This window comes from Solanum stenotomum, chromosome 9 (genome assembly GCF_019186545.1).
Source record: "Solanum stenotomum isolate F172 chromosome 9, ASM1918654v1, whole genome shotgun sequence".
Lineage (NCBI taxonomy): Eukaryota > Viridiplantae > Streptophyta > Magnoliopsida > Solanales > Solanaceae > Solanum > Solanum stenotomum.
In genome coordinates this window covers 7,830,512-7,848,539 of record NC_064290.1, presented here as the reverse complement: position 1 = coordinate 7,848,539, position 18,028 = coordinate 7,830,512, and the positions used below count along the sequence as shown (strand labels likewise).

At 35.9% G+C, this 18,028-nt stretch overlaps 2 protein-coding genes, 1 long non-coding RNA gene and 1 pseudogene across 3 annotated transcripts in view; all 4 read left to right on the top strand.

Annotated features, from left to right (window-relative positions):
- The window catches only part of LOC125877064 (cytochrome P450 CYP72A219-like), a 46,030-nt gene that overhangs the window by 3,750 nt on the left and 24,252 nt on the right, over positions 1 to 18,028 (top strand). The window lies entirely within an intron of this gene.
- LOC125877069 (uncharacterized) lies at positions 844 to 1,857 on the top strand. Its single transcript, XM_049558386.1, has 2 exons — positions 844 to 934; positions 1,376 to 1,857. Exons 1-2 carry the CDS (start codon positions 865 to 867, stop codon positions 1,855 to 1,857), a joined length of 552 nt encoding a protein of 183 aa, XP_049414343.1. The 5' UTR covers positions 844 to 864.
- Positions 6,834 to 8,930, top strand: LOC125876032 (ATP-dependent helicase rhp16-like; annotated as a pseudogene).
- On the top strand, positions 12,064 to 16,318 carry LOC125877072 (uncharacterized). Its single transcript, XR_007447569.1, has 3 exons — positions 12,064 to 13,323; positions 14,474 to 14,543; positions 16,182 to 16,318. It is a non-coding gene; the product is annotated as an uncharacterized LOC125877072 (long non-coding RNA).

The window sequence follows — 18,028 nt, the reverse complement described above, 5'->3', positions numbered from 1 at the left end:
TTTTTATGATTGGAATGTATGATCAGTCTTTCTAGTTGATTATAAATTTTTGTGTTTCCCAATTTTTACCGACGACTGTAATGATTTCATCCGGTGATTGTCCGAGAGGAAGTTTGGGAACAAAAGAGCCAAATTGAGATTCTCTCATCGTTCAAATGAGGAAGGAATTTGTGTTTCCAATAGAGTATATTTTTTTCTGCCATAATATCTTTGACAGACTGTTATCTGGCAGTTTTTTTTCCACAGATATCTATATACCTCACATAAGAAATGAATGAATGCAATATACATTTTTCTCATTTCACAAATTAGTTCTTGTTGAATGAGTAGGCAGATTTAGTCATAATCTGCTCCACCATTGAGCTGGCAGATTTGATTATAATCTGCTCCACAAATAAAGCTGGCAGATTTGATTAGAATCTGCTCCTGTGAATATGGGATTAGAATATATTATTCTAGGAAAATAGTTTAGAGGAAATCCCTTGATTCAAGGATTTCCTAAGAATTAGGGATTGATTAGTTTATTTGGTCTTTACTTGTTCTCTTATAAATACTGTAGAAACACTATGAATAAAATATACTTTTCCAGTATCTAAACATCATATGGGTAAAACAGCCTTTCACGGAGAGCATCTTTCTGAAACATCAACAGAAGACAAAAGTTCTTCTCTGGAAGCTCCTGCAGAAAATCTGATGACACAAGGAGGCAATGCTTCTCATATGCCCTTCCAGTTAACTTCTCATCAATTAAATGGGAAGAACTATCTAGAATGGGCACAGTCCGTAAAGCTTGTAATCGATGGCCATGGAAAGCTGGGACATTTGACCGGAGAGACAAAAAAGCCGGGAGTTGGAGACCCAAAAATGAACTCCCGGAGATCAGAGAAATCACTCGTGATTGCTTGGTTAATAAATTCCATGGAACCAGTCATAGGTAAATCTTATCTCTTTTTGCCCACTGCTAAGGATGTGTGGAAAGCCGTTAGGGAGACATATTCAGATGTAGAAAATGCCTCTCAAATTTTTGAGTTAAAAATTAAGCTATGGCAACCTAAGCAGGGTGAGAATGAAGTCACTACTTATTATAATGAAATGGTGTCCTTGTGGCAGGAGTTAGACCAGTGTTACAATGATGAATGGGAGTGTTCTGTGGATAGTGTGAAAGCGAAAAAAAAGGAAGAAAATGAGAGAGTTTACCTCTTTTTAGCAGGATTAAACCGAGAGTTTGATGAGGTCAGGTCGCGAATCCTAGGAAAAAATCCTCTGCCCTCACTCCGTGAAACATTTTCTGAAGTTAGGAGAGAGGAAACTAGGAGGAAAGTTATGTTAAAACCTGATTTAAATGTTGAACTAAAACCTGTTATAGACTCTTCAGCTCTTGTAACAGTGAAGAATGGAGAGGACAAAAACAAAAGGCCATGGTGTGATCATTGCAAAAAATATTGGCACACCCGTGAAACTTGTTGGAAGATTCATGGGAAACCACTAAACTGGAAGAAAAAGGGAGTTGATGATCGTGGGTTTCAATCTCAAAATGGTCAGGCCCTCCAAACAACTTATTTTGATCAGGGGCAGCAACCTTCTCCAGAAACGTCTCCATTTACAAGGGAACAATTGGAAATTCTGCACAAACTCCTTCAATCTCCACAATTTCGTGCAAATGCACAAAATTCTTCTAATCCTTCCTGTTCTTTTGCTGAAACAGGTACTGTATCGTCTGCTTTTCTTAGTACCAATTCCAACCAAATAGATTCTTGGATCATAGATTCAGGAGCCAGTGACCACATGACTGGAAGTTCCCATTTTTTTCTCTACTTACACTCCTTGTGCAGGGAACAGAAAAATCAAGATAGCTGATGGTTCCTTCTCTGCAATTGCTAGAAAAGGAACTATTAAACTATCACCATCCCTTGTACTTCATGATACTCTTCATGTTCCAAAGCTCTCTTGTAATCTAGTTTCTGTCAGTAAATTAACCCGTTCTCTTAATTGTCGTGCTATTTTTGATTCTGATTTGTGTGAATTTCAGGAAAAGGTTTCGGGGAAGATGATTGGCAGTGCTAGAGAATCAGGAGGTCTTTATTTTCTTGACAACGGGAACAACTCACTACAGCTGAATCCTATTTGTTTGAACTCTACTTTTGTTTTGAATAAAGTCATGCTTTGGCACTATAGGCTTGGACATCCAAGTTTTTATTATTTAAGACATTTGTTACCTCAGTTATTTAGAAATAAAAATCCATCCTTATTCCAATGTGAATTTTGTGAAATGGCTAAGCATCACCGATCTTCTTTTCCTTCTCAAAGATATCAGGCTTCAAAACCTTTTACAATGATTCATAGTGATGTTTGGGGTCCGTCTAGAATTTCAACAATGTTTGGGAAACGGTGGTTTGTAACTTTTATTGACGATCATACTAGATTGAGTTGGTTTTTTTATTGAAGGACAAATCTGAGGTTAAAAATGTGTTTGAGACTTTCTATGTCATGGTGGAAACACAGTTCAATGAGAAAATCAAGATTTTTCAGAATGACAATGGCCGTGAATTTTTTAATGAACAATTAGGAAGTTTTTTCAGAAAAACTGGGGTAGTACACCAAAGCTCTTGTCCAGATACACCTCAACAAAATGGTATCGCCGAAAGAAAAAATAGACACCTTTTAGAGGTAACGAGAGCTTTAATGTTTACTAGTAAAGTTTCACAACACCTCTGGGGAGAGGCTCTCTTGACTGCCACTTACCTTATTAATAGGATGCCATCTCGCCCTCTTGAATTTAAGACACCTTTTAAAGTTTTCAAAGAAAGTTTTCCTAGTTCTAGGTTAACTACAGATCTGCCTCTGAGAGTTTTTGGTTGTACAACATTTGTTCATGTCCATAATTGTAGTAAACTTGAACCGCGGGCTAAGAAGTGTATTTTTGTAGGATATGCCCCAAGTCAAAAGGGATATAAGTGTTATGATCCACATGCTAGGAAGATAATTGTCACAATGGACCTTACTTTCTTTGAGTCGCAACTCTATTTTACTACTCATCTTCAGGGGGAGTATCATGTAGGTGAAGATTCTTTTTTTTGTGATATTGAGGAAACTAGATATCAAGAAAATGAGGAGCCTGATATTACAATAAATACTGATGTGAGAGATGTAGGAGAAGATATAAATAAATGTGATCCAAGAGATGATAAAAACCAAAGTGACTTAAATGATAAAAACTCAGAAATTGAACTTGAACCTGTAGCGCCTTCAAATGACAAAAATAAAAATGGGAATAGAGAACAAAAAACAGAAATGCAGGTGTATTCGAGAAGGAACCGAACTCAAGAAAAAAGGACCGAAGATTCTCAACACTGCCAAAAATCAGTCCCACAAGACCTTACTGTAATTCAAGGTACTCTTCCAACTGATTCTATTTCTAATTCCTTAGATCTAGATCTACCTATTGCGAAACGCAAAGGTGTTAGATTTACTTCTAAATATCCTACTTCTATGTTTGTGTCCTACAAAAAGTTGTCTCCTAGTTATTCAGCCTTTACTTCACAACTCTCTAGTGTGGAGATTCCAACAAATGTGCAGGATGCTCTACAAGTTCCCAAGTGGAAGGAGGCTATTTTGGAGGAATTGCGAGCTCTTGAAAAAAATGAGACATGGGAGTTAGTGGATTTACCCGAGGGAAAGAAACCAGTGGGTTGTAAATGGGTGTTCACCACCAAATTCAAATCAGACGGATCCCTGGAAAGGTATAAGGCCCGCCTAGTAGCTAAGGGATTCACGCAGACATATGGCATTAACTATCTTGAGACGTTTGCTCCAGTAGCTAAGCTAAACTCAATTAGAGTCCTGTTGACAATCGCAGTAAATCTCGACTGGTCTCTTCAGCAGTTGGATGTGAAGAATGCTTTCTTGAATGGGCACCTAGAGGAAGAAGTCTATATGGATCCCCCACCAGGTTTTGAAGGGAAGTACAAGTCAAAGATATGCAGGCTTAGAAGATCTCTTTATGGTCTAAAACAATCTCCAAGGGCTTGGTTCGAAAGGTTTACTCAATTTGTGAAAAAGCAAGGGTATGTGCAGGGACAAGCAGATCACACAATGTTTACTCGACATTCACTGGAAGGAAAAACAACCGTTCTTATAGTGTATGTTGACGATATTATCCTCACAGGAGATGATGTGGTTGAGATAAAAAATCTAAAGGAACGTCTTGCCTCAGAATTTGAGATAAAGGACTTAGGCCCGCTAAAGTACTTTCTTGGCATGGAGGTTGCACGATCGAAGAAAGGAATTATAGTGTCACAAAGGAAGTATGTTCTTGATTTGTTAAAAGAAACTGGAATGAGTGGTTGTAGACCAATTGAAACTCCAATTGATCCAAATCTGAAGTTTGTAAAGGAAGGAAAATTGATTGATAAGGGCCAATATCAGAGATTGGTAGGCAAGTTGATTTACTTGTCACATACTAGACCTGATATTTCCTTTGTTGTGAGCCTAGTCAGTCAGTTCATGCATTCTCCATGAGAAGAACACCAAGAAGCTGTGTATCGAATCCTAAGGTATCTAAAGAGTTCACCTGGGAAAGGGTTGTTCTTCAAGAAGAACGAGCAAAGAAGTGTTGAGGCTTATACGGATGCAGACTGGGCAGGTTCATCTATTGATAGGAGGTCTACATCTGGATATTGTACATTTGTTTGGGGAAATTTGGTGACATGGAGAAGTAAGAAGCAAAATGTGGTGGCTCGAAGTAGTGCTGAGGCTGAGTATCGATCCATGGCACACGGAATTTGTGAAATATTGTGGCTCAAGAGATTTTTGGAAGAACTAAGAAGACCTGTGAGTTTTCCAATGAAGTTGTATTGTGACAATAAGGCTGCCATAAGCATTGCTCATAATCCAGTTCAACATGATAGAACAAAGCATGTTGAAGTGGACAGACACTTCATTAAAGAAAAGATTGAAGATGGAAGTGTGTGCATTCCTTTTGTGCCAACAACAGAACAAGTTGCAGATATTTTCACAAAAGGTCTTTTCAGAACTACTTTTGAGTCCTTTGTGAGCAAGTTAGGCATGTTTGATATTTACATGCCAACTTGAGGGGGAGTGTTGAATGAGTAGGCAGATTTAGTCATAGTCTGCTCCACCATTGAGCTGGCAGATTTGATTATAATCTGCTCCACAAATAAAGCTGGCAGATTTGATTAGAATCTGCTCCTGTGAATATGGGATTAGAATATATTATTCTAGGAAAATAGTTTAGAGGAAATCCCTTGATTCAAGGATTTCCTAAGAATTAGGGATTGATTAGTTTATTTGGTCTTTACTTGTTCTCTTATAAATACTGTAGAAACACTATGAATAAAATATACTTTTCCAGTATCTAAACTTTCAGTTCTCTCTCTCTCTCAATAATGGAGTCGGCTACTCTATTGATGCTCAACATTGAGCTAGATTGAAGTTTGACATGGTATCAGAGTCACACGGCTAATTCTGTGATTCCGTCACTCCAGCTATCTTTTCGTTCTTCTTCAACTTCTTCTGAGCTACTTTAGCAATGTTCCACTGCCAGTTCGCAATCGATTGCTCCTCTGATCGATTATCCCTGTTTCTTCCCCTTTTATCTAGATTTTTTTTCTGCTATGGGCGATCAAACTGACGGAGTCGTCCCTCCGGGTAGGACTGGGAAATCGACCATTGAAGCAACCAGTCCACTCTATGTACATCCTTCAGACAATCCCGGGGCAATGTTGGTACCAGCACCATTTGATGGAATTGGATACAGATCCTGGAGAAGAGGTGTCCTGCGTTCTCTTTCTGTGAAGAATAAAGTAGGTTTCTTCACTGGTGACTGTGTGAAGCCAAATATGCCATCTCCTGAGCTACGACAATGGAACAGATGTGACGATATGGTAACTTCCTTGATCCTCAACTCTCTTTCTAGGGAAATTGCAGATAGTGTTGAGTATGCTAGTAATTCAGTAGAACTCTGGAAAGAATTGGAGGAACGATATGATCAAACCAATGGTGCGAAATTATATAAAATACAAAAAGAAATCAATGACATGGCTCAAGGCAATCTCGACATCACTACTTATTACACTAGGCTGAAAAAGCTATGGGAAGAATTATGTACTTTGAATGCTAAAACTCATTGCACCTGTGTTTGCACTTGTGGTGCAACGGATAACTTGCACAAAGCAGAACAAGAGAGAAGATTGATTCATTTCCTCATGGGACTTAATGAAGTGTACACTGTGGTGAGGGGGAACATCCTCATGGTGAATCCACTACCAAGTATGGTGCATGCTTTTTCTATATTGTTCCAGGAGGAAACCAACGAGAGTTCAAGCCAACAAATCAGTTCATTATGGAGTCCACCTCTGTTATTGCAGGTTCATCTGGGGCTTCTTCTTACAGAACCTTCAAGACCAATTACTCCCCCGACATCTATCCCCTAGACCCAATTATTCACCTGGAAGCTCCTCTAGCAGCCACTCTGGGAGGAGACCTATGAGTGAATATTGTAAGAGGCAAGGGCACACGGAGGATAAGTGCTACAAATTGCATGGCTATCCTACTGGTCCACAATATAACACCAACACTCAAAGCTATAATAATCAGAATTACCAGAACAACAATAGTGGTCAGGGGCATAATCAACACCAATCTTACTGGTTCAACAAAGGAAAGGGGAAAGTAGCAAATGTGCATGGATAGCCTGTTGATGATGTAACATATAAGGGAAGGTCTAGCCATCCAGAGTGAGGATCAAAACGTTGGCCTAACCAAAGAGCCATATGGACAGATGATGCAATTGCTGAGATAATTTCAAAGCAGTGATGGCTCAGACAACACTCATGGAGCTGCAAACTTTGCAGGTATTGTGATCTGCAATTCTTCAACTGATTTTAGTAAACCATCTTGTAAATGTTTTGAATCAAAGGCTGACTTGTGGATCCTAGACTCAGGAGATTCCAACCACTTGACCTTTAACAAAAACTCAATGACCAACATCAAAACATTACCATATCCAATACTTATTAGTCTTCCCAATGGTTATAAGGCTAAGGTACAAGAATTTGGTGATGTAACACTTATCCCTGAGATTACCATACATAAGGTGTTGTTTGTCCCATCTTTCAAATACAAGTTGATTTCTGTTCACTCCTTTAACTGTTCAACTCAACTCTATTGTCCTCAGGAGATTGGTAGTAGCAGAGATGGATCGTATTACCTGTGTTCAAAATGTTTGAAGAGCAGAAAAGTCATCCCTAAGGCAGATTTCATTTCCTCTTGTAATTGCATTTCCAATTCCAGTTTCAATTCTAGCTCTAGTCTTTCTGATTCATCTTCTTTTCATTCAGTTGTTGATACTTAAATCTTTATTTCCATGTAATGCAAGTGTTCCTCTCCAAGCTGCTCTTCCTTGTTCATCTAGTAAAAATGATGTAGACTTGTTGTGGCATAATAGGCTGGGACATGTTCCTTTTGTTAAAATGCAAAGCATATCTTCTATCCCTTCTCAGTTTTCTTCCAAACAGCCTCTTATGTGTACCATATGTCCCATGGCCAGACAAAACAGACTCCCATTTCCCACAAAAACCACCGAAACTACCAAAATCTTTGAATTGCTTCACATTGATCTCTGGGGACCTTATCATACTCCAACATATAACAATTACAAATAATTCCTTACCATAGTGGATGACTTTAGCAGGTCCACTTAGACACACCCATTAAGCTGCAAAAGCAATGCCTTGCAGGTTATAAAGACCTTCATCTCCTTGATTGAGACTCAATTTAAAACCACCTTTAGCTTGAGTTTTATAGTACAGAACTCCACCTTGAGTTTCAAAGTGAGGGGTCGGCTAATACATGCTTGATACTCATTTTTACTTTTATTGAATGTAGAGGGAAGAAATTAGCGACATGGTTGAAAGGGATGGTTCTGCAGAAGGATTAGTTTTTAGCTAGTTCACATCGTTTTTGGATTTGATACAGTATTCTCTTAAAGTAAGACATAATGGTACTTTCTCCTTCCTACTTTCCCTTCTTCCTTTCAGACTAACAAAAAAGAAGCGTGTATTGTGTGTATTCAGCTGTCAGACATTAATTGTGTTCAATTAGTATCCATGTCTATTGCCGCAAGAGATGCTGCACTTAACAGATTCAATGAGGATTCAGATTGCAGGATATTGCTTATGTGCTTGAAATCTGGAGGTGTTGCCCTCAATCTTACAGTTGCTTCACATGTAAGGATCTATTTTCTTTCTCTGGGTACCTCCCTAAATTCTTAATTCTTGTGCATATCTAATGTTGCATTCCTATTATATTTCCTGTTATTTAGTTCATTTGATATACAAATTATGACTTTTGTTTATCTGTTGAATAGCACATGCTTGGTGGCTCATCTCTTAATCCTTTCTAGGTTTTCTTAATGGATCCCTGGTGGAATCCTGCGGTGGATCAGCAAGCCCAAGATAGAATCCATCGAATAGGGCAATATAAACCAGTCAATTAAGTGTGTGTCGTATTTATTCTACTTTGGATGCCTTTGAATGGAGCTTATTATTGTTTTCAAATTTGCAGGATTGTGAGTTTTGTGATTGAGAATACAATTGAAGAGAAAATCTTGGAGTTACAAGAGAAGAAGAAATTACTTTTTGAAGGGCATGTTTGTTTTTCTTATAGTCGTGTACATAGTTGCATATGTGTTCTGACAAAAATGAAGTATTTTGATGATTTTCCCTTGCATGCTGTTATTGTCAATCTTTTTATTACATCCCTTCTTTGCTCCCTTCTCCGTTCTTTCTCTAGAAAACCATTTTCCCCTAACTGTTCGTTTTTCCTCTGATTGCAGGACAATTGTTGGTTCTTCAGAGGCCTTAGGAAAGCTAACAAACGAGGACTTGACATCCCTGTTTTATTATCACTAATTGACATTTGCATTGTTCAGCTTCTAGAAAAATTCTGTTACGAAGTGTTCTGACATTTGCTTTTAGGCTTTATGGAGTTTGATGTGTCCAAAGAGTGTTTCTGTTGTTTTTGGCTGTATGGACTTGACATGTGCTTTCTTTGGTTTCGTTTTAAAAGAGGATTAAACTGCTAAAGCTTATATACGACTACTTACTAGTTACTACAAATAGAAACTACCAATAAACTGAAAGTTACTAACCAGAGACAAAAGTAACTAGCTATACAAGTCACGAATACAGAGATCATAAACAAAAGAAAGCAAGTGACTAACAAAAAGTGTGAAAACTAGTACTGTCGTAGTTACATTACAATCATCCAAAACATGAATTAGAAAGTTTCCCACACCACACTTAGACAGTGCACTGTCCCCAATGCACATCAAGTGAAGTACAAAACAGAGAGCACCAGCATATATTCCTATCTTCTCATCCTCAGGACCCTCTACGAGTTGATATCCAAAAAAGCCTGAGAAGCTGGGATACTCTTATCTCCCACATACTACTCAGGACTGGACCTCTTTGCTGGTCAGACGAATTTCTTACCTTTGGAGCAATTGGTCCAGACCGTATGCCCCATTATTAGTTACTTTTAACTTATTTACAAAATATTCATGATCAACTTAGGAGCTCGGATTCACATTCAGGCAATTCAAAGAACATCTAACCAGCAGAGAACTTTGTGTTTGTGTTCACAAGTGAAAGACTGTCTCACGGTGAGACTCTCACCCTTACAAAATATAGTTCACATGCCATCATGCTAGATATAGGAATTTGGGGATGCCGGAGCTGGCTCATGAAGGATAGTTCATGAACAAGATCAGAGAAAATACTCCCTTCATCCTAATCTATGTGCCAACTTCTTGAAATTTGTGATGTAAAACAAATGCTACATATTTATATGGTTATAGAGAAGGGCCTATGCCACACAAATATTTGAATTGGTACAAAACTACCTTCCCTCCACCTTTCGGCCCTAAAATACTCCGGGCGTCTACCTTTTGGCTCAAAAATACCCTCGATGTTAATCAATTGGCTCATATTTGCCCTTATTTTTAATAGCTCCCTTAAAGTAAAATTATTAAATATTTATTTATTATGTTGCCTAATGTAAATGGTCCAAATTTAAACCCTTCTCAAATAAATAATAAAAATCATATTTAAAAAAAAAAAATTTAATAAAACCACATATAATTCATATTTTGACCCGATACACTTGAAAATAAGATTGAAAAAAATAATTAATCTCATGATATTTTCCAATTGGCATATTTTAAATCAACCCCAAATTTATTATAACTCAACTCATAAATGGGGATCCAAATAGAAAAAAATGGAAGAGATATGAAGTGAAGGGGTGGGGAGGAGTGTAGAGAGTAGATGCCTAACTTTTTTATATATATATTTTTAATTTACTATGAAATTCAAAATCAAATCAATCATATATTAAGTAATTTCAAATTATTTTAATGGAAAAAGGCTTAAAATGCCCTTAAACTATGAGATTTTGTACAATATTGTGCTCCATCCACCTTATGAGTATGATTGTTAGATATAAGAGTATTTTTGAGCCAAAAAATTGGTGTCAGGGTTATTTGGGGGCCCAAATTGAGAGACATTTTAGGCCCTTTTCCGATTAATTATTAAGGTAAAAGGAAAATTTTAAAATAAATTGTTTCTAATTATAAAAAGTTAACATTTTTTTTTTGTCGTTGACTAAAACGAAAAAAAAAATTGAGATAGATTGGGATAGAAGATGTAAAGTGAGGAAAACATTTTTTTTTAAGAAACATTTTTGTCAAAAGAGATATCAACTACTCGAATCATATATTAAGAAACCGAGAGAAACTTGATCTTTTTTATTGCTCGCAGAAAACAACGATTTCAAATAGTACTTGAAAAGCACTAGTTAACCCGTTTGGCCATGCGATATGGTATTGCGATATGGTATCATGATATGGAATCATGAGATGAAATTGAAATTTTGTTTGGACATGCTATATGTAATTTTTGTATTGTATATTTTCTCATAAACATAAAAATCCATAAGTTGTAAAACTATTAAAATAACCCCAATTGTTTATTCAATCTTATCAAATAAACAAAAAATTATAAAATTGCATAATAAATTATTACAAAGCTATTTGTTCTCCATTTAAGTAATTGTTTCATCTAACTTTAATTTAATAAAAAAAATTGAACATAAATTGTAGTGTACTAGTCTTTAATATAATCCCCCCACATAGTACAAACAATTTCCTCACGTTAAACCTGCATTTGTTGGTCAATATCATCCGCAACTATATTTTCATGCTCATAGATCATAAATATTTCATCACTTTAATAATCGGTTGGTGTGAGTTAAAGTGACTATGTGTTGGTGAGAATAATAAATTTTATGTCGGTGAGAATAATAAATTTTAAAAAGTAATGATGTGATTATACATTTTATTTACATATGAAATAAATGGTTAGTAGATATAAATGTGGGGTTGTTTTAACAAAATATGATCAATTTTTATATTAAAATATCTCAAATCATGATATGGAATTATATGGGAATTCCATATCATGGTTTTTGGAGAATATGAAATCACATCTCATGATATGGAATCATGAGATGAAATCAGCCTAAAATCACATATCCAAATGCTGATTCCATCTCACGATACCATATTGCATGGTCAAATGCCTGCTAAGTAAAATAACATCAACTAATTAGGACTACTAAAGTTAAGTTAACCGGAAACTTAAAAGACTTTTCTTCCCATAAAACTCTGAGTCTTTTGAGTCATTACTTCGCCTCCAGAAAGTACGAAGAGGCTATTTCCCTCCTTCTTCCAAAGCTCTTGAATTTCTTGTATGAAATTGGATGATTTTGAAATGCCCAAAAATGAATGATGTGTAAATTTGAATACCTTTAATTTTCTCCAATTGCTGTCAAATTCCTTATCCGAAATTCCATTACGTATTGAGAGGGATAGAAATGAGGAAATATGAACGTAAATGGATACAAAAGATAAGGAGATACTGGAAGATGATAGAGAATACGACTACTACAACACATTGTACCATAGAAACCGAGCACAGTTCGGTATGTATGCTATCTCTCTCTGATATTTCGTTCTCAAGCTCCAGTCAGGGTTCCGCTGCTCCCTTCTCTGTCACTAGGGCTACTTGCTAAGATTTGAATAGGTATGCTAAATCTGTCAACTACCTGTTACACAAGGGTTGTACAACACCAATTCATAGTCTCTAGAGAAGAAACCTCAAAAGCTTTTGTTTGGATATCTTTTTCTAATATACCGTCATAGTTATTTACAAACAGTCTCGTTACTATCCATTGCGTTGGCACCGGGTAAGCCAATTGATATTGATAAAGAAACCCAAGAGAAGTCAAGACCAAACACAACTAGGGTTGAAGTCGAACTGGATTTATTGGCTAAGCTGCCACAACAAATGAAACTTCAATTTCAACTTTTGTAAGCACCAAGGCCATAATAAAAGTGAATGTCGATTGCTATTGATAAAGAATTCAACAAAAAATCAAGAAGAAGCATCGAAAATTGGAACTTCTTTAGATGCCAGGGACATATTAGATGCAAAGCGAGCTGGTAATGAAATCATACTAGTTGGTAAATTTTGAGCAGCATTCTAATTTTGAATATTGTTGCTTCTACATGTATTATGGATGTGCAAAACGAGCTTACAGGAGATGCAATTTGTGTATCAAAATCTAGGAATCAACAGGTGATCGCCAAAGGTATCAGTTGGCTACTATTGCTGCTAAAATGGGTGAAAATGTAGGTGAAGAGCATGCTAGGTTGACTGCTGCTGGTGTAATTGATCAAGCTTTAGTTGCGGCACGGTTTATCAAAAATTCTGGGCAACAAGTACATCAATTTAACAATGTGACTGAAAGGAAATTCGTACAGAATTCAAATTGGATTTTGGTGACAAAGAAAAAGCCTCCAGGTGTTAGAATTGGTTCACTATTTCATAACACAATGCAACAAATTGTAGGCAGTCAAACTACCAACTCAAGTGCTCGAGCAATTGTTCCAAAGGAGGTTCCGTGTCTCTAAACTTTTGATGCTCTTTCGGATAATATTGTGTAGTGAGATCAATCCAACAACTTCTAAAATGGTTATTGCTAATCAAGAAGTAATTAATACATTAAAGGAAAATCAGTTTGCTACTATGATTAATTCCATTCCAGAAAACAATCTACCACTTGTGCATTTAAATGCCTTGGTACAGGAGATTCCTCGCCAATCATTGGAATCATTGAGTGATTAACATAGATATTTGAGGCAGCAGCTAATGTCTACAAGGAATGACCAAAATGTTGAGAAAGGTAAGATCTCAATTTCTCAGACTAACTCTAAAAATGAAATGGTTATTTCTAATAAGGAACACCAAGGAGCGACAAGTGCTTTGAGGTGGGCATATATAGTAGGTGAAGAGGAAGAGCGGGTCACTTCTCCTATGCACAGCAAATTAAACCCGGCAGCTCCTACTTTTGTTCCTAGAAGTGCCAAACCAGTAATGCCTGTGAAGTTTTGCCATCAACTGATGTTGCTGCAATTTTAAGTGATCAGTTGGTGATTTCCGATGTTGAAAAGTTTACTTTTTTAACACCTATTAACACAAAAAAACAACTACAAGTTGGTGGTGGTAGCCATTTGTCTCCAAATAGATTTGATAACCTTCAAGATGAGGACATCTTTGAGGAAGGTGAAGAAGAGGATGTGTTGGATCATTATTTTGCAAATGTAGCTAGGAATGCAGATATTTCTTCTAGCTAACAACTCAATAACAAAAAGAAGCATAAATGAAATACTAGTTTGGATGATAAGATGACTAAGGAATTTGTTTCAAGGCACCTACCGATGCGATTGGCAAAACAGAATCACATGACAGTGTCAACATATCAAGAGCTATTGGACAGATTTGTAAAGGGAAGTTTGAGGTTGATAACTCAACTTCCTTCGTGGCTTTTATAATTTTGCATTATTTAAGCATCATCATATGTAATACCATCAGAGAGTTCGTAATAAACTGTAGCTCTTATTTTCTTCATGGTTGCTAAAAGTAGAGGTTTTTAGCCTCATTAGGATTGGTAAGGTAAGCTCTAGCCCCCCTTGCTTGTACAAATTCCAATGGAGGATTTTTATTTATTATTAATAAAAAACCACTAGACACACTGTTTAGTGGTAAATTTGAAGGAAAAAAAAATTCTTCCTTCAAGTTCACTTTGCTTGTCTACGGCTGCGCCAGTTTTCTGGCCCATTGTTTCTCTTGTTTTGGCTGCATATCATGTTTCCTTCTCAAGTAGTTCTTGAACCCTTTGGGTTAGTTTCTTGGTTTTTAACTTAAATCTTATATGTCTTTTTCTTCCCATAAAATTCCAAATCATTTGTGTCATTAACTTGCCAAAAAAGTAAGAAGGGAGCAAGGATATTTTTATTTCTAACTGTATTATACCCATTTTGTATTTTGTGCAGATATGTCCAGGCTGGAACTCTGAGGAATAACTATGGACACATTTTTGCTATGATCACACGCCTGCGGAAGGTACCAAGACAATGCTTTATAAATGCTTGACATGTGTGGAACCTTGAACATTCTTCATAATTGTAGTTGATGCTTGCACTCATCTTCTTGTTTTTGGTTTTCTAATTGACTCTCTTCGCTGGTTCAATTAGAGTGAAAATGACATTCTGCTCCTTGGATATAAATTGATAAGAACAATGACTTCTCCTCATTCTTTTTCTTTCAACTTCTTTTCATCTTCCTTTCTTTCTACCAATTTCCAATCTTCTTTTCTTTCAAACATTCATTTTCAGCTTCTTCGCCATAGTGCTTTGGTTGACAATACATTTCTTATGTATGGATAGATATGAATGTGCTGCAACTTCTTTTATTTTTATCTTCTGTTTAATATCCCTTTCCTTCTGTATATATAAACATTTTCTTGGTATAATTTCATCACTATAGTATTACATTGTTTTAGACTTAAGTCTTGGACAACAACAATCAATTTGTCAGTGGATAAAAGGGATAAGTCATAAGTATAAGTACCCCTAGACTATGACCGAAATTTCAGCGACACAACGAAACTTAACTAAGATCCTATTACCCCTGACTCATTTTTTTCGTACTTTTGTGCATCTTTTATGCTGATGTGGCACCTTTAACCATCCAAGTTGGTTGTGTTTGTACACACTCTCCCTCCACGTGTGTAAATATTATTTTTTAATTAAAAAATATTTTTTTAAAATTTAATTTTTTTAAAAAAAATATTCTTATTTTTTTTATCTTGTCTTTAAATTAAGTTAATACACATTTTTTTACATTGTATCGAAACTTTTTTTTAACCTAAATACATTGTTTTTCTTTTTTATTTTTCTATTGATTTTTTTTTCTTTGTCTTTCATTTTGATTTGATTTCAAATGTCTTGTATTTAAAATAAGTTAATTTTGAACAAATATCAAAATAAGTGAAGAAAATCAAATAAAACATAAAATAAATTAAAACGTTAAAACTAAAGGACACTTTAAAATTATTTATTTTTTTAAATTACACATAATTTTTTTAAAATAATGAAAAGTGAAAAGATAATAAATTAAATTAAAAAAAGTTTAAAGTGAAAAGAAATAAAAATAAATATTTTACAATTAAAGAAATAAAAATAATTAAATATATATAAGTTTTATTATCAATAAATATGTGTACTAACTAATTATAAAGTCACCAATAAAAAAAATGACATGTGTCCCATTTGTGCAATCATCACTTGCCTTCAAGAGAGTGTGCACACTCTCTATGCCATGTCAACGTTTGTGGTGTATTTATTCCATTTTAAATTTGTTTAGGGGGTAATAGGACCCTAGTTAAGTTTTGGTGTGTCTCTGAGATTTCGGTCATAATTTAGGGCGGTACTTATGCCTTGTCCCGTGGATAAAATATGTAAAATCTGTGTAAGGATTGAACTAATGAAAGAGTTATTTGACGTGCAATCCAGCTTATCAGACGACTGCTAGAGGTGTTATTAAACGTAGTTGTTTGCTTAAATTATTTTCTCATGTCAAATGAAATATTTTGTGCTTGTCTTTTTTGTGAACTTAATGTTGAAGTATTTGTCTTACTATGGTCATCAGCCAAATTTGATTGTCGCAAATGTTTGACCAATGTCTTTCTTTAATCGACAGGAAGTTGATCATCCTTACCTTGTGAAGTTTTCTACCATAGAATCGGCTATTACAGCAAAGAGGCTTGAGATGTTGAACAATCATGTGACTTATGTCATGATTCAGTAGTGAGTTTGTGAACCTGTACCCCCTCCCCCAAAACCAACAACAACAAAAACAACAACATACCCAGAGAGGTTGTTTCTGAAAGACCCTCGGCTCAAGTGCATCAAACCCAAGTAATAAAGGAAGAAAACCATAAAGAAAGTATAACAGTTAATAAAACAACAGTGTAAAGTCTACAAGAAAGAAATCAGTGTATGGCTAGTACTACAACAAGCAAAGAAACTAGTGTATGACTAGTACTACAACAAGCACTAACAAGCCTAAGCAAGACACCCTCTAACCCTACTAACCTTCTATTCTAATACGTAACCTCCACTCCTTCCTATCTAAAGTCAAGTCCTCGGTAAAATGATGTTGCGTCATGTCCTATCTAATCATCTCTTCCAAATACTTTTCTCGGCCTACCTCTACCCCTCTGCACACCCCAGCTACAACCAGCCTCTCGCATCTTCTCACTAGGGCGTCGTCACACCTCCTCTACACATGACCAAACCATCTTAGTCTCGCTTCTCTCATCTTGTCCGCCATAGATACCACTCTCACTTTCTCCCAGATAACCTCCCCCCAAACCAAGAAAAAGGACAAAAGGAGAGAAGAAATGGAAAGAAACACATCCAAAAACATGTTACTTAGTTGAAGTTTAATTTGATAGCTCTCCTCGTTTTGCATTTACTAAATTATTTTTTTGTTGACCATTCAAATTTGCAGGATTGTGAGATTTGTGATTGAGAATACAATTGAAGAGAGAATCTTAGAGTTACAAGAGAAGAAGAAATTACTTTTTGAAGGGCAAGTGTGTTTTTCTTATAGTCGTCTACATGGTTGCATTTGTCTTCTGACAAAAATAAAGTATTTTGATGATTTACCCTTGCAAGTTTTTTTTGGTGACCAACGTAAATTACCATTAACAAACGAAAAACAAATACACCTAAAGAGCACTCAATCTCCTAATCACCCTCTAAGAAGGGTATTAAGAGAGTTAAGCCTCTTATAGAACTCTAGTTACACAAATCTCCGCAATAACCAACAATACTTATTCGCCTTTCTAGACTGTTTAACTACCACAAGTCTATATACAAATTCCTTCATAATTTGTGTCACGGATTTACAGTGATGCCTTAAACAATTTCCAGTTCCTTTCTCTCCAAACCTGGTATATCATTGCTCTGCACAATGCAGCAATAAGTTCCTTGTGAAACTGTTGCCAGTTCTTCCTTCTGAGTGTATTTAGAATATGTTTGACAGTTCCAGCAGGAATTAGTGTCCCAGACCATTGTTACATTTCAGCTTAGGGTGTGTTTGGTATGAATTCCAATTTTCTCATGTTTGGTTGGATTAAATGTTTTGGAAAATGTTTTTCAAATCAACTCATTTTCCTCAAATTTAAGGAAAATGACTTCCCTTCAAAACTTAAGAAAAACATTTTCTAAAACTCTCTTCCAACTTCCAATTAAAAAAAAATTATTGAAAAAATCAATTTATTTGGTCCCTACCCTCAAACCAGCCCCCCCAACCACCCCCCCCCCAAAAAAAAAAATTTAAAGTTTGTTTTTAAATTCAATATTTTTACCCCACCCTCACCCCTACCCCCACCCCTACCACCACCCCTCCCAAAAAAATATTAAAAGTTGTTTTTAAAAGATATTTCTAATTTCAATTTTTTATTTTTTTACACTCCCCACCTCCTACCCTCACCCCCCCAGCCCCTATCCCACCCCCTTCAAAAAGAAAAAAATTTAAGT

What these genes read in the sequence shown, in the direction of transcription:
- LOC125877069 (XM_049558386.1), top strand. Translation starts at nt 865, where the DNA reads ATGAACTCCCGGAGATCAGAGAAATCACTCGTGATTGCTTGGTTAATA. An exon ending in TTCCATGGAACCAGTCATAG is followed by an intron (nt 935 to 1,375) that starts GTAAATCTTATC and finishes TAGACTCTTCAG; the next exon opens with CTCTTGTAACAGTGAAGAAT.